The 15,172-nt window shown below is 53.3% G+C and overlaps 1 protein-coding gene across 1 annotated transcript in view; it reads left to right on the top strand.

Annotated features, from left to right (window-relative positions):
• Nucleotides 1-14,878, top strand: part of LOC139230310 (neuronal pentraxin-2-like) — a 48,874-nt gene extending 33,996 nt beyond the window's left edge. The window contains exons 4-7 of the mRNA XM_070862134.1: nucleotides 2,550-2,775; nucleotides 5,279-5,523; nucleotides 11,392-11,571; nucleotides 14,645-14,878. Of these exons, the coding sequence (XP_070718235.1) occupies nucleotides 2,550-2,775; nucleotides 5,279-5,523; nucleotides 11,392-11,571; nucleotides 14,645-14,878 (885 nt within the window). The remainder of the gene's footprint in view (nucleotides 1-2,549; nucleotides 2,776-5,278; nucleotides 5,524-11,391; nucleotides 11,572-14,644) is intronic.
• Nucleotides 14,879-15,172: the final 294 nt, after the last annotated feature.

Here is a 15,172-nt window from a genome sequence, read left to right as displayed (position 1 = left end):
TCTCTCTCTCTGTCGCTCGCTCTCTGTCTCTCTCTCTCTCCTGCTATCTCGCTCTCTCTCTGTCTCTCTCTCTCTCCTGCTCTCTCTCTCTCTCTCTGTCTCTCCCTCTCTCCTGCTCCCTCTCTCTCTCTCTCTCTATCTCTATCTCTCTCCCTCTCCTGTTCTCTCTCTCTCTCTCTCTCTGTTGAGTTGCTTTGCTGTGAAAGATTTAATAACAGATGATGTCATTACTCCAGGGAAACAGAAAAATGCATCAATTCAGCACGGAATCTGAATAGAGGAAGAACAAATAAGTTATCCTATGGCTGACCGTGCACAGAGCTCCTGATACACACTGCTGCAGATAGAATCACACAATCGTACAGCACAAGAGGAGGCCATTCAGTCCATCGAGTCTGCACCACAATGCGCCTCTGAGTCAGAAGGTCGCGGGTTCAAGTCCCCACTTCAGAGACTGAGCACAAAACCAGGCCGACTCTCCCAGTGCAGTACTGGGGGAGCGCCGCACTGTCAGAGGGGCAGTACTGAGGGAGCGCCGGAGGGGCAGTACTGAGGGAGTGCCACACTGTCGGAGGGGCAGTACTGAGGTAGCGCCGCACTGTCGGAGGTGCCGTCTTTTGGATGAGACGTTAAACCGAGGCCCCGTCTGCTCTCTCAGGTGGGTGTAAAAGATCCCATGGCACTATTTTGAAGAAGAGGAGGGGAGTTCTCCCCGGTGTCCTGGGGCCAATATTTATCCCTCATTCAACATCACTAAAACAGATTATCTGGGTCATTATCACATTGCTGTGTGTGGGAGCTTGCTGTGCGTAAATTGGCTGCTGTGTTTCCCACATTACAACAGTGACTACACTCCAAAAGTACTTAATTGGCTGTAAAGCGCTTTGCGAAGCCTTGAGGAGGCTATAGAAATGCAGGTGTTTTTGGGATGAGGTGCTGCATGTTGCAGGCAGTTGGACGGAGGCTGAGAACAGATGGAGTGTCACAGACTGTGAAGGTGTGTCGGCACTGACGGCTCCAGGAAGCCCATCTGTCAACCCGTGGTTTGATTGGCGACGAGGTGCTGGGCTGGTGCAGGAACCATTCCCGCTGCCACTTTCTGTGGCCAACCCAGTCAGCCGAGGAGATCTTTTGCAGTTGCTGCAGTCCGTGTTCAAACATTAACCGCACTCCAATCAAACTCTGTCGCATTAGAATGTAAGGAAAAGGAAAGACTTGCATTTATATAGCGCCTTTCATCACCACCGGACGTCTCAAAACGCTTTACAGCCAATGAAGTACTTTTGGAGTGTAGTCACTGTTGTAATGTGGGAAACACAGCAGCCAATTTGCGCACAGCAAGCTCCCACACACAGCAATGTGATAATGACCAGATAATCTGTTTTAGTGATGTTGATTGAGGATAAATATTGGCCAGGACACCGGGGAGAACTCCCCTGCTCTTCCTCAAAATAATGCCACGGGATCTTTTACATCCACCTGAGAGAGCAGACGGGGCCTCGGTTTAACGTCTCATCTGAAAGATGAGATCTCCGACAGTGCAGCGCTCCCTCAGTACTGCTCCTTCGACAGTGCGGCGCTCCCTCAGTACTGCCCCTCCGACAGTGCGGCACTCCCTCAGTACTGCCCCTCCGACAGTGCAGCGCTCCCTCAGTACTGCTCCTCCGACAGTGCGGCGCTCCCTCAGTACTGCCCCTCCGACAGTGCGGCGCTCCCTCAGTACTGCCCTTCCGACAGTGCGGCGCTCCCTCAGTACTGCTCCTCCGACAGTGCGGCGCTCCCTCAGTACTGCCCCTCCAACAGTGCGGCGCTCCCTCAGTACTGCCCCTCCGACAGTGCAGCGCTCCCTCAGTACTGCTCCTCCGACAGTGCGGCGCTCCCTCAGTACTGCCCCTCCGACAGTGCGGCACTCCCTCAGTACTGCTCCTCCGACAGTGCGGCGCTCCCTCAGTACTGCCCCTCTGACAGTGCGGCGCTCCCTCAGTACTGCCCCTCCGACAGTGCAGCGCTCCCTCAGTACTGCCCCTCCGACAGTGCGGCGCTCCCTCAGTACTGCACTGGAGTGTCAGCCTAGAATTTTGTGCTCAAGTTCTTGGAGCCGGAGAATTGAACCCACAACCCTCTGACTCAGAGACGAGAGTGAGACCCACTGAGCCACAGCTAACGATATATCAGAGAGGAATTTGATCGAATGTTAAATACTGGTATGGAATACCATTATGGCAACGTTCCCCTCTGTCTGACCCCATCTTCCATTCTCTGACCCCACCGTCTGAAATTTGAATTTGTGTCTTAAAGTTGAGAATTGTACAATTGGATGCCACGGGGTCAGCCGACTGGAGCCTAGGTGGTGACCTGTGATCTGTGACCTAAGGTAGAGTGGGCCAACCAGGGCCCAGGTCAGTGCTGGTCAGGTGAGGCCTAGTGTCCAGTGTCCAGGCACGGTTACCGTGACTACGCCCACCAGCCTGGTGATAATCGCTGTTCTCTGGCCTGTGATCGCAATGATGGTGATTGTTCTTTTGTTCCCCCCCACCCTCGGGGAGCAGGGGGAGCTGCTGGCTCGGGGCAACATTTCCTCGACCATGGCACTGCCTGGCGCCCTCCGGGGACACCTCTACCTGAAGGTCCAGGAGCTGGAGGCGCAGCTGCTCGCCAAACTCTCGGAGCTGGAAAAAGAGCGGTCCTTCCTGCAGAGCAGGAGTGAGCGGCAAAGGCAACAGCTGGAGGAACAGCTGGAATCCCTGCACCAACGCATCGATCACCTGGAGAAAGGTAGGGCTGGGGGGGTAGGTCAAAGGTTAATGGTCAGACCAGGGGTGGGGGAGGTACTGAGGCTGGATTTCCCATGGGCACCCCTGGCACAGAGCATTGCCTCCCGGGGGCGGGTATCGAGGGAACGCAGGTGTGCGTCTCCCCACGGTTTGATGTTCATTAAATTTCAGCTGGTAGAGCCTATGTTACCTCCGCCCCTGCCTCTGCTCATCCGCTGCTGAAGCCCTCATCCGTGCCTCTGTTACCTCCAGACTCGAGTACTCCAATGCACTCCTGGCTGGCCTCCCACATTCTACCCGACGTAAACTGAAGATGATCCAAAACTCGGCTGCCCCGTGTCCTAACTCACACCGAGTCCCGCTCACCTATCACCCCCTGTGCTCGCTGCCCCGTGTCCTAACTCACACCGAGTCCCGCTCACCCATCACCCGCTGTGCTCGCTGCCCCGTGTCCTAACTCGCACCGAGTCCCGCTCACCCATCACCCCTTGTGCTCGCTGCCCCGTGTCCTAACTCACACCGAGTCCCGCTCACCCATCACCCCCTGTGCTCGCTGCCCCGTGTCCTAACTCGCACCAAGTCCCGCTCACCTATCACCCCCTGTGCTCGCTGCCCCGTGTCCTAACTCGCACCGAGTCCCACTCACCCATCACCCCCTGTGCTCGCTGCCCCGTGTCCTAACTCACACCGAGTCCCGCTCACCCATCACTCCCTGTGCTCGCTGCCCCGTGTCCTAACTCACACCGATTCCCACTCACCCATCACCCCTGTGCTCGCTGCCCCGTATCCTAACTCACACCGAGTCCCACTCACCCATCACCCCCTGTGCTCACTGCCCCGTGTCCTAACTCGCACCAAGTCCCACTCACCCATCACCCCCTGTGCTCGCTGCCCCGTGTCCTAACTCGCACTCAGTCCCACTCACCCATCACCCCCTGTGCTCGCTGACCTACATTGGCTCCCGGTTAAGCAATGCCTCAATTTCAAAATTCTCATCCTTGTTTACAAATCCCTCCATGGCCCTCGCCCCTCCCTATCTCTGTAATCTCCTCCAGCCCCACAACCCCCCGAGATGTCTGCGCTCCTCTAATTCTGCCCTCCTGAGCATCCCTGATTATAATCACTCCACCATCGGTGGCCGTGCCTTCTGTTGCCTGGGCCCCAAGCTCTGGAACTCCCTCCCTAAACCTCTCCACCTCTCTATCTCTCTGTCCTCCTTCAAGATGCTCCTTAAAGCCCACCTCTTTGACCAAGCTTTTGGCCACCTGCCCTAATTTCTCCTTATGCATATTGTTTGTCTCATAACACTCCTGTGAAGGATCTTGGGACGTTTCACTACATTAAAGGCGCTATACAAATACAAGTTGTTGTTGTTGTTGTAGCAGGGAAGTGGGTCAGGTCAAGGCCTTTAGACTGGAGGTATACTGCAGTGAGTGCAAACCAGTGTGACTCCAGGATCTAGCTTGAATCCCGAGTTACAATGGCCACTTTTGAGTCAACTGCTTCATACCAACAATACCTTGCATTTATTAAAAAATAGGTCAGATATTTCCTTAAAGTGCTGCTCGAGTCCAACAACCCTCCGAGAATTCTGCGTCCCTCCAACTGTCGCCTCATGCATCCAACTCTTCCTTTGCCCCACAATGGGCTCGGAGGCAGAGAGGTTTAGGGAGGGAATTCCAGAGCTTAGGGTCCAGGCAGCACACCCTCAGTACTGTCCCTCCGACAGTGCGGCACTCCCTCAGCACTGCCCCTCCGACAGTACGGCGCTCCCTCAGTACTGTCCCTCCGACCGTGCGGCGCTCCCTCAGTACTGCCCCTCCGACAGTACGGCGCTCCCTCAGTACTGTCCCTCCGACAGTGCGGCACTCCCTCAGTACTGTCCCTCCGACAGTGCGGCGCTCCCTCAGTACTGTCCCTCCGACAGTGCGGCGTTCCCTCAGTACTGCCCCTCCAACAGTGCGGCGCTCCCTCAGCACTGCCCCTCCGACAGTGCGGCACTCCCTCAGCACTGCCCCTCCGACAGTGCGGCGCTCCCTCAGTACTGCCTCTCCGACAGTGTGGCACTCCCTCAGCATTGCTCCTCCGACAGTGCGGCGCTCCCTCAGCACTGCCCCTCCGACAGTATGGTGCTCCCTCAGTACTACCCCTCCGACAGTGCGGCACTCCCTCAGCACTGCCCCTCCGACAGTGTGGCACTCCCTCAGCACTGCCCCTCCGACAGTGCGGCACTCCCTCAGTACTGCCCCTCTGACAGTGCGGCACTCCCTCAGCACTGCCCCTCCGACAGTGCGGCACTCCCTCAGCACTGCCCCTCCGACAGTGCGGCACTCCCTCAGCACTGCTCCTCTGACTGTGCGGCGCTCCCTCAGCACTCACTGGGAGTGTCGGACCTGGATTCCGTGCTCAAGTCTCTGGAGCGATACTCGAACCCGTGATCTTCTGACTCCGAGACGTGCGATCGCAAAGGCTAAAATCAGGCATTTTTCATTCTTCCCCGACAGAAACGGCAGTGTATAAATTGCAGGAAGGTTACAAAATCTCCTTCCCAGTGCGGACCAACTACATGTATGCCAGGCTGAAGGGGACCCTGCCGGAGCTGTTCAAGCTGACCATCTGCCTCTGGCTGCGGACCATGACCACCGCGGGGATTGGAACCCCTTTCTCCTACGCCGTGTCCGGACAAGCCAATGAGCTCGTCCTGCTGGAGAGGCGGAAGCGACCCATGGAACTGCTGGTGAATAACAAAGTGAGTGCTGATTGTGTTTGTAACGAAGCTGATGAATGATTCCGTACAGTGACGGTGAGCGTGGTTTGGGCCAGTGCCCAGGTGGCTACAAATGTACCCTGTTAGTGACTTTACACTCAGCTGCAGTTATCTTGTGTAATGTATTTGCTTCATGGGTTCTTTGCTGAAGAATTCATAGCAACATATTGCTATTAACACAGAAACATAGAAACATAGAAAATAGGTGCAGGAGTAGGCCATTCAGCCCTTCTAGCCTGCATCTCCATTCAATGAGTTCATGGCTGAACATGCAACTTCAGTACCCCATTCCTGCTTTCTCGCCATACCCCTTGATCCCCCTAGTAGTAAGGACTTCATCTAACTCCCTTTTGAATATATTTAGTGAACTGGCCTCAACAACTTTCTGTGGTAGAGAATTCCACAGGTTCACCACTCTCTGGGTGAAGAAGTTTCTCCTCATCTCGGTCCTAAATGGCTTACCCCTTATCCTTAGACTGTGACCCCTGGTTCTGGACTTCCCCAACATTGGGAACATTCTTCCTGCATCTAACCTGTCTAAACCCGTCAGAATTTTAAACGTTTCTACGAGGTCCCCTCTCATTCTTCTGAACTCCAGTGAATAAAAGCCCAGTTGATCCAGTCTTTCTTGATATGTCAGTCCCACCATCCCGGGAATCAGTCTGGTGAACCTTCGCTGCACTCCCTCAATAGCAAGAATGTCCTTCCTCAAGTTAGGAGACCAAAACTGTACACAATACTCCAGGTGTGGCCTCACCAAGGCCCTGTACAACTGTAGCAACACCTCCCTGCCCCTGTACTCAAATCCCCTCGCTATGAAGGCCAACATGCCATTTGCTTTCTTAACCGCCTGCTGTACCTGCATGCCAACCTTCAATGACTGATGTACCATGACACCCAGGTCTCGTTGCACCTCCCCTTTTCCTAATCTGTCACCATTCAGATAATAGTCTGTCTCTCTGTTTTTACCACCAAAGTGGATAACCTCACATTTATCCACATTATACTTCATCTGCCATGCATTTGCCCACTCACCTAACCTATCCAAGTCACTCTGCAGCCTCATAGCATCCTCCTCGCAGCTCACACTGCCACCCAATTTAGTGTCATCCACAAATTTGGAGATACTACATTTAATCCCCTCGTCTAAATCATTAATGTAAACAGCTGGGGCCCCAGCACAGAACCTTGCGGTACCCCACTAGTCACTGCCTGCTATTCTGAAAAGTACCCATTTACTCCTACTCTTTGCTTCCTGTCTGACAACCAGTTCTCAATCCACGTCAGCACACTATCCCCAATCCCATGTGCTTTAACTTTGCACATTAATCTCTTGTGTGGGACCTTGTCGAAAGCCTTCTGAAAGTCCAAATACACCACATCAACTGGTTCTCCCTTGTCCACTTTACTGGAAACATCCTCAAAAAATTCCAGAAGATTTGTCAAGCATGATTTCCCTTTCACAAATCCATACTGACTTGGACCTATCATGTCACCTCTTTCCAAATGCGCTGCTATGACATCCTTAATAATTGATTCCATCATTTTACCCACTACTGAGGTCAGGCTGACCGGTCTATAATTCCCTGTTTTCTCTCTCCCTCCTTTTTTAACAAGTGGGGTTACATTGGCTACCTTCCACTCGATAGGAACTGATCCAGAGTCAATGGAATGTTGGAAAATGACTGTCAATGCATCCGCTATTTCCAAGGCCACCTCCTTAAGTACTCTGGGATGCAGTCCATCAGGCCCTGGGGATTTATCGGCCTTCAATCCCATCAATTTCCCCAACACAATTTCCCGACTAATAAAGATTTCCCTCAGTTCCTCCTCCTTACTAGACCCTCTGACCCCTTTTATATCCGGAAGGTTGTTTGTGTCCTCCTTAGTGAATACCGAACCAAAGTACTTGTTCAATTGGTCTGCCATTTCTTTGTTCCCTGTTATGACTTCCCCTGATTCTGACTGCAGGGGACCTACGTTTGTCTTTACTAACCTTTTTCTCTTTACATATCTATAGAAACTTTTGCAATCCGCCTTAATGTTCCCTGCAAGCTTCTTCTCGTACTCCATTTTCCCTGCCCTAATCAAACCCTTTGTCCTCCTCTGCTGAGTTCTAAATTTCTCCCAGTCCGCAGGTTCGCTGCTATTTCTGGCCAATTTGTATGCCACTTCCTTGGCTTTAATACTATCCCTGATTTCCCTTGATAGCCACGGTTAAGCCACCTTCCCTTTTTTATTTTTACGCCAGACAGGAATGTACAATTGTTGTAGTTCATCCATGCGGTCTCTAAATGTCTGCCATTGCCCATCCACAGTCAACCCCTTAAGTATCATTCACCAATCTATCCTAGCCAATTCACGCCTCATACCTTCAAAGTTACCCTTCTTTAAGTTCTGGACCATGGTCTCTGAATTAACTGTTTCATTCTCCATCCTAATGCAGAATTCCACCATATTATGGTCACTCTTCCCCAAGGGACTTCACACAATGAGATTGCTAATGAATCCTCTCTCATTACACAATACCCAGTCTAAGATGGCCTCCCCCCTAGTTGGTTCCTCGACATATTGGTCTAGAAAACCATCCCTTATGCACTCCAGGAAATCCTCCTTCACCGTATTGCTTCCAGTTTGGTTAGCCCAATCTATGTGCATATTAAAGTCACCCATTATAACTGCTGCACCTTTATTGCATGCACCCCTAATTTCCTGTTTGATGCCCTCCCCAACATCACTACTACTGTTTGGAGGTCTGTACACAACTCCCACTAACGTTTTTTGCCCTTTGGTGTTCTGCAGCTCTACCCATATAGATTCCACATCATCCAAGCTAATGTCTTTCCTAACTATTGCATTAATCTCCTCTTTAACCAGCAATGCTACCCCACCTCCTTTTCCTTTTATTCTATCCTTCCTGAATGTTGAATACTCCTGGATGTTGAGTTCCCAGCCCTGATCATCCTGGAGCCACGTCTCCGTAATCCCAATCACATCATATTTGTTAACATCTATTTGCACAGTTAATTCATCCACCTTATTACGGATACTCCTTGCATTAAGACACAAAGCCTTCAGGCTTGTTTTTTTAACACCCTTTGTCCTTTTAGAATTTTGCTGTACAGTGGCCCTTTTTGTTCTTTGCCTTGGGTTTCTCTGCCCTCCACTTTTCCTCATCTCCTTTCTGTCTTTTGCTTTTGCCTCCTTTTTGTCTCCCTCTGTCTCCCTGCATTGGTTCCCATCCCCCTGCCATATTAGTTTAACTCCTCCCCAACAGCACTAGCAAACACTCCCCCTCGGACATTGGTTCCGGTCCTGCCCAGGTGCAGACCGTCCGGTTTGTACTGGTCCCACCTCTCCCAAAACCGGTTCCAATGCCCCAGGAATTTGAATCCCTCCCTGCTGCTCCACTGCTCAAGCCACGTATTCATCTGTGCTATCCTGCGATTCCTACTCTGACTAGCTCGTGGCACTGGTAGCAATCCCGAGATTACTACTTTTGAGGTCCTACTTTTTAATTTAGCTCCTAGCTCCTTAAATTCGTTTTGTAGGACCTCATCCCTTTTTTTACCTATGTCGTTGGTACCAATATCCACCACGACAACTGGCTATTCTCCCTCCCTTTTTAGAATGTCCTGCACCCGCTCCGAGACATCCTTGACCCTTGAACCAGGGAGGCGACATACCATCCTGGAGTCTCGGTTGCGGCCGCAGAAATGCCTATCTATTCCCCTCACCATTGAATCCCCAATCACTATCACTCTCCCACTCTTTTTCCTGCCCTCCTGTGCAACAGAGCCAGCCACGGTGCCATGAACTTGGCTGCTGCTGCCCTCCCCTGATGAGTCATCCCCCTCAACAGCACTCAAAGCAGTGTATCTGTTTTGCAGGGGGATGACCACAGGGGACTCCTGCACTACCTTCCTTGCACTGCTCTTCCTGCTGGTCTTCCATTCCCTATCTGGCTGTGGATCCTTCTCCTGCGGTAAGACCAACTCGCTACACGTGCTACTCACGTCATTCTCAGCATCGTGGATGCTCCAGAGTGAATCCACCCTCAGCTCCAATTCCGCAACGCGGACCGTCAGGAGCTGGAGGCGGATACACTTCCCGCACACGTAGTCGTCAGGGACACCGGAAGTGACCCTGAGTTCCCACATGGTACAGGAGGAGCATAACACCCGACCGAGCTCTCCTGCCATGAATTAACCCTTAGATACACTTAAATTGGCAACAACAATGTTAAAAGTTACTGACTGATATAAAAAGAAAAAGAAAAACTACTCACCAATCACCAGCCAATCACTTACCCCCTAGGGTGTGACGTCACCTTTCTGTTTCTTTCTACTTCTTTTTTACCTTCTCTCTGTAGCTGCACAAGTCACGCCTTTTATAGGCCTCTGCTGATCCCTGGACTCATTCCTCAGTGACCACGAACTCCCGCTGCCTCTCGCGGCCTTTTATATGCCTCTGCTGGTTTATTAGCAAAGGTTTAACAATCACACTACACATTACCGGTTCATCCACCAGGCTCACAACCACCTGCCCCATCGTGGATCCCCCGAACCCAACTGGCTGGGGTTTTATTGAGTCTTGTGAACATCACATGACTGGCTAAGCCACTCCCAACTCAACAGCTCGACAACTATTTTAAAGGTAACTTTAATTCAATTGTCCCATTTTGTAAGGGCTCAAAAATCCACAAATAAACCAATAAACATTAAAAGGAATCTTGACAAATCGAATTAAATTCTGTTGAAACGATGCACTCCAGTCCCTCCGGCGCCCACCTCTCGCGGAAGGCCGCGAGCGTACCGGTGGACACTGCGCGCTCCATCTCCAGGGACATCCTGGCTCGGATGTAACCGTGGAAGAGAGGCAGGCAGTCGGGCTGAACGACCCCCTCGACCGCCCGCTGCCTGGACCGGCTGATGGCCCCCTTGGCCAGGCCCAGGAGCAGTCCTACGAGAAGGCCCTCCGACCTGCCCGCTCCCCCCCGCACAGGGTGCCCAAAGATCAGAAGCGGGGCACTGAAGTGCAACCAGAAATCGAGGAGCAGGGCCTTTAAATGCATCAGCTCTACAAACCGGTGAGCGTACATTACAGTGAGGAAAGGCCATTGGGCCCATCTTACTTCATCCACCCTGACAGAGTCACATGTCCAGAGTGCTGTTTATGGGGAGATTCCTGTTTATTGAGGAGATTGTTGTATATCGGGGGCTGCTGTATATCGGGGGCCGCTGTATATCGGGGGCCAATGTATATCGGGGGCCGCTGTATATCGGGGCCGCTGTATATCGGGGGCCGCTGTATATCGGGGGCCGATGTATATCGGGGGCTGCTGTATATCGGGTGGTTGCTGTATATCGGGTGGTTGCTGTATATCGGGGGCTGATGTATATCGGGGGCCGTTGTATATCGGGGGCCGCTGTATATCGGGGGCCGCTGTATATCGGGGGCTGATGTATATCGGGTGGTTGCTGTATATCGGGGGCTGATGTATATCGGGGGCCGTTGTATATCGGGGGCCGCTGTATATCGGGTTCTGCTGTATATCGGGGGCTGCTGTATATCGGGGGCTGATGTATATCGGGGGCCGCTGTATATCGGGTGGTTGCTGTATATTGGGGGCTGCTGTATATCGGGTGGTTGCTGTATATCGGGTGGTTGCTATATATCGGGGGCCGCTGTATATCGGGAGCCGCTGTATATCGGGTGGTTGCTGTATATTGGGGGCTGCTGTATATCGGGTGGTTGTTGTATATCGGGGGCTGCTGTATATCGGGGGCCGCTGTACCTGGTCACCTGGGAAAGGACGGACACAGTAAGATGGAATTGTTGTGTCTGCAGGTGGCACGTCTCCCGCTGGAGTTTAAAGATGGCGAGTGGCACCACCTGTGCGTTACCTGGACAACCCGGGACGGTGTATGGGAGGCTTACCAGGACGGCACACGCCAAGGATCGGGAGATAACCTGGCACCTTGGCACCCGATCAAACCAGGCGGGACCCTGGTCCTTGGCCAGGAGCAGGTACGTAGCGAGAGTCTCAGCGGCGTTCAGCCACACGCTCGCTGAGTCGTGCTGATTCGTGTGTCGATGGCAGAGAGGAAATATTTTTGGACAAGTGAGACGTGGTCCACAGTTTTCTGTCTCACCCACTGTCCAGGACCAGGACTCAGTGAGGGTCCCTGTGGTCAATGTCCCACCTGGGAATGGACCAGACTCCTCCGCTCACAGCCCGCAGCAGAGTCTCGCACACTCCGATCGTGCCGGCTTTGCACCGAGACGTTGGTTGGTGGGTGAGTCCCGGCCTGGTCTCAGACACCAACCATCACCGCTCTCCGACCCGCAATACCGTCCACTCCCGATCTCCCACTGGGAAAAGCCCCATCATTCAGCCGATTACAGAGTCACCAACATCTTACAGATAAAGCCCCAAACACAGTCACATGGGGACCGAAGTTGTCCCGCTCCTTAAGGCCTGTTACCCTCGGCAAATCTCCGCCCGCCCGGTGCTGCCAAAACCTGCTTTTCCCCGATGGTCCGGTGAGGTCAAGGCCTTCTGCAACGGTGGGGCGGCTTCCGTTAAAGGGGAGGTGCACTGCCGCGACCACCATGTTTAATTAAAGGGGAGGTGCACTGCCGCGGCCACCATGTTTAATTAAAGGGGAGGTGCACTGCCGCGACCACCATGTTTAATTAAAGGGGAGGTGCACTGCCGCGACCACCATGTTTAATTAAAGGGGAGGTGCACTGCCGCGGCCACCATGTTTAATTAAAGGGGAGGTGCACTGCCGCGACCACCATGTTTAATTAAAGGGGAGGTGCACTGCCGCGACCACCATGTTTAATTAAAGGGGAGGTGCACTGCCGCGGCCACCATGTTTAATTAAAGGGGAGGTGCACTGCCGCGACCACCATGTTTAATTAAAGGGGAGTTGCACTGCCGCGACCACCATGTTTAATTAAAGGGGAGGTGCACTGCCGCGACCACCATGTTTAATTAAAGGGGAGGTGCACTGTCGCGACCACCATGTTTAATTAAAGGGGAGGTGCACTGCCGCGACCACCATGTTTAATTAAAGGGGAGGTGCACTGCCGCGACCACCATGTTTAATTAAAGGGGAGTTGCACTGCCGCGACCACCATGTTTAATTAAAGGGGAGTTGCACTGTCGCGACCACCATGTTTAATTAAAGGGGAGGTGCACTGCCGCGACCACCATGTTTAATTAAAGGGGAGGTGCACTGTCGCGACCACCATGTTTAATTAAAGGGGAGGTGCACTGTCGCGACCACCATGTTTAGTTAAAGGGGAGGTGCATTGTCGCGGCCACCATGTTTAGTTAAAGGGGAGGTGCACTGTCGCGACCACCATGTTTAGTTAAAGGGGAGGTGCACTGTCGCGGCCACCATGTTTAATTTGTCGGCTGACTACCAGGTCGGGTGGACAATTGTGCCCCGGGTTTGGCCGGGATGTCAGCAGGCAGACTGGCACACATCTCCCCCTCTTGGGTGCCAGGCTGCTGGCCCGGCCAAAACCCTCCCTGGTGGCCCAGTGGGCTGAAGTGTTAATTAAATGAAGGGGAGAGCCATGGTGCTGCGTTGCCATGATGACACCATTGCAGCAGTCACTCTGCTCCGCCCCCAACTTCCGCCCTTCTCGTGTAATCACCGCCCTTCACGTGTAATCACCGCCCTTCTCGTGTAATCACCGCCCTTCTCGTGTAATCACCGCCCTTCTCGTGTAATCACCGCCCCATTAAGAGCGACTTCCGGATCCAGGTAACAAAAGCCAACGAAGAGTTGAATTTCACACAGAAGGCGACCTGGACCACAGCTGTGGTGAAAAACCATTGAACTGGGGTGTGTGAGCCCTGTTTCAGGCAGGGGGCAATTTCGGCAGTTTAGTAACAACCAAAATAATAATACTAATCCCTTCCCTCTCCTCCCCACACACCTCCATCCCTTCTCTCCATCTCCTCCCTTGCTACGTGGCTAAGTTACAAAGACAAGAAAGGTCTGGACGATTCCCCCACTGTTGACCATGATCGAATTGATGGTGGGACAGGCTGGAGGGGCTGAATGGTCTGCTCCCGTTCCTAACGTTATGTGACAGGTGGAGCCCCTTCCTCAGCTCCGACCAGCGCCTGCGACAACCCGGCCAGAATCGGGAACTCCGTGCGCGGAGGCACAGAGCCATTCCCGTCACATAACGTTAGGAATGGGAGCAGGCCATTCAGCCTCTCCGACCCGTTCCGCCATCAATTCCCCTCCCCACCTGGTGCTGCCCGGTGCGGGAAACATTCTCAGGGTTAGGCTGCGAAAGCTGTGGGCGTTTCGTGCGTTGCATGTAAATGTGATGCCAAACTGGCCAAGATCCACAGATCGCTGAAGGTAGCAGGCCAGGTGGATAAGGTGGTTAAGAAGGCATACGGAATACTTGCCTTTATTAGCCGAGGCATCGAATACAAGAGCAGGGGGTTATGCTGGAACTGTATAAAACACTGGTTAGGCCACAGCTGGAGTACTGCGTGCAGTTCTGGTCATCACATTACAGGAAAGATGTGATTGCACTGGAGAGGGCGCAGAGGGGATTTACCAGGATGTTGCCAGGACTGGAGAATTTTGGCGATGAGGAAAGATTGGATAGGCTGGGGTTGTTTTCTTTAGAACAGAGGAGGCTGAGGGGAGACCTGATTGAGGTGAATAAAATGATGAGGGGCCTGGATAGAATGGATAGGAAGGACCTGTTTCCCTTAGCAAAGGGGTCAACAATTATGGGGCATAGATTTAAAGTAATTGGGGGGAGGTTTAGAGGGGATTTGAGGGGAAATTTCCTCACCCAGAGGGTGGTGGGGGTCTGGAACTCACGGCCTGAAAGGGTGGTAGAGGCAGAAACCCTCACCACATTTAAAAAGTACCTGGATGTGCACCTGAAGTGCTGTAACCCACAGGGCTACGGACCGAGAGCTGGAAAGTGGGATTAGGCCGGGTAGCTCTTTGTCGGCCTGCGCGGACACGATGGGCCGAATGGCCTCCTTCCGTGCTGTAACTTTCTGTGACTGTATTGACACGGGTTTGTGTGTCCTTTAATGGTGCAGGACGTGGCTGGGGGAAGGTACGACGCAACGCAAGCCTTTGTCGGCGAGCTGGCAGAGTTCAACGTGTGGGACCGGATTCTGACGGCGGCCGAGATCCAGAGGGCGGCCAACTGCTCATCTGCCGCGCCGGGCAATGTGCTGTCGTGGGGGGCCAGTGCCGTCGAGCTGTTCGGGGGGGCCAGCAAGTGGCCCTTCCAGCGGTGCCGAGAACACAAAGACTCCAAGGAGAATTAACCGAGGGTCGCCCCCCGTGACCCCGGCCGCCACTTTCCGGCGCCGGGCACGGCCAAACCAGCTTCTGCACTCCACCATCCCGCGAGTGTGGTACGGGCACCTATAGGGGAACAGAACCACCAGTGAGCGGGCCAAAGTATCGATCGTCCAGGGCTCAGCCGCGCACCAATCCCGTCAAAACCGGCTCACCTTTCTTCAACGGCCGATATTCCGACAGGAAGCCTCGCCCGCTGAGAGCTCCACCCGCTCACAGTCTCGCCATCGTGTGTTGCGCGCGCCATTTCCCCGCGCACG

Source organism: Pristiophorus japonicus, chromosome 19, assembly GCF_044704955.1.
Source record: "Pristiophorus japonicus isolate sPriJap1 chromosome 19, sPriJap1.hap1, whole genome shotgun sequence".
NCBI lineage: Eukaryota > Metazoa > Chordata > Chondrichthyes > Pristiophoridae > Pristiophorus > Pristiophorus japonicus.
The sequence above is the reverse complement of the archived record's forward strand: the minus strand, read 5'-3'. Positions and strand labels throughout refer to the sequence as shown.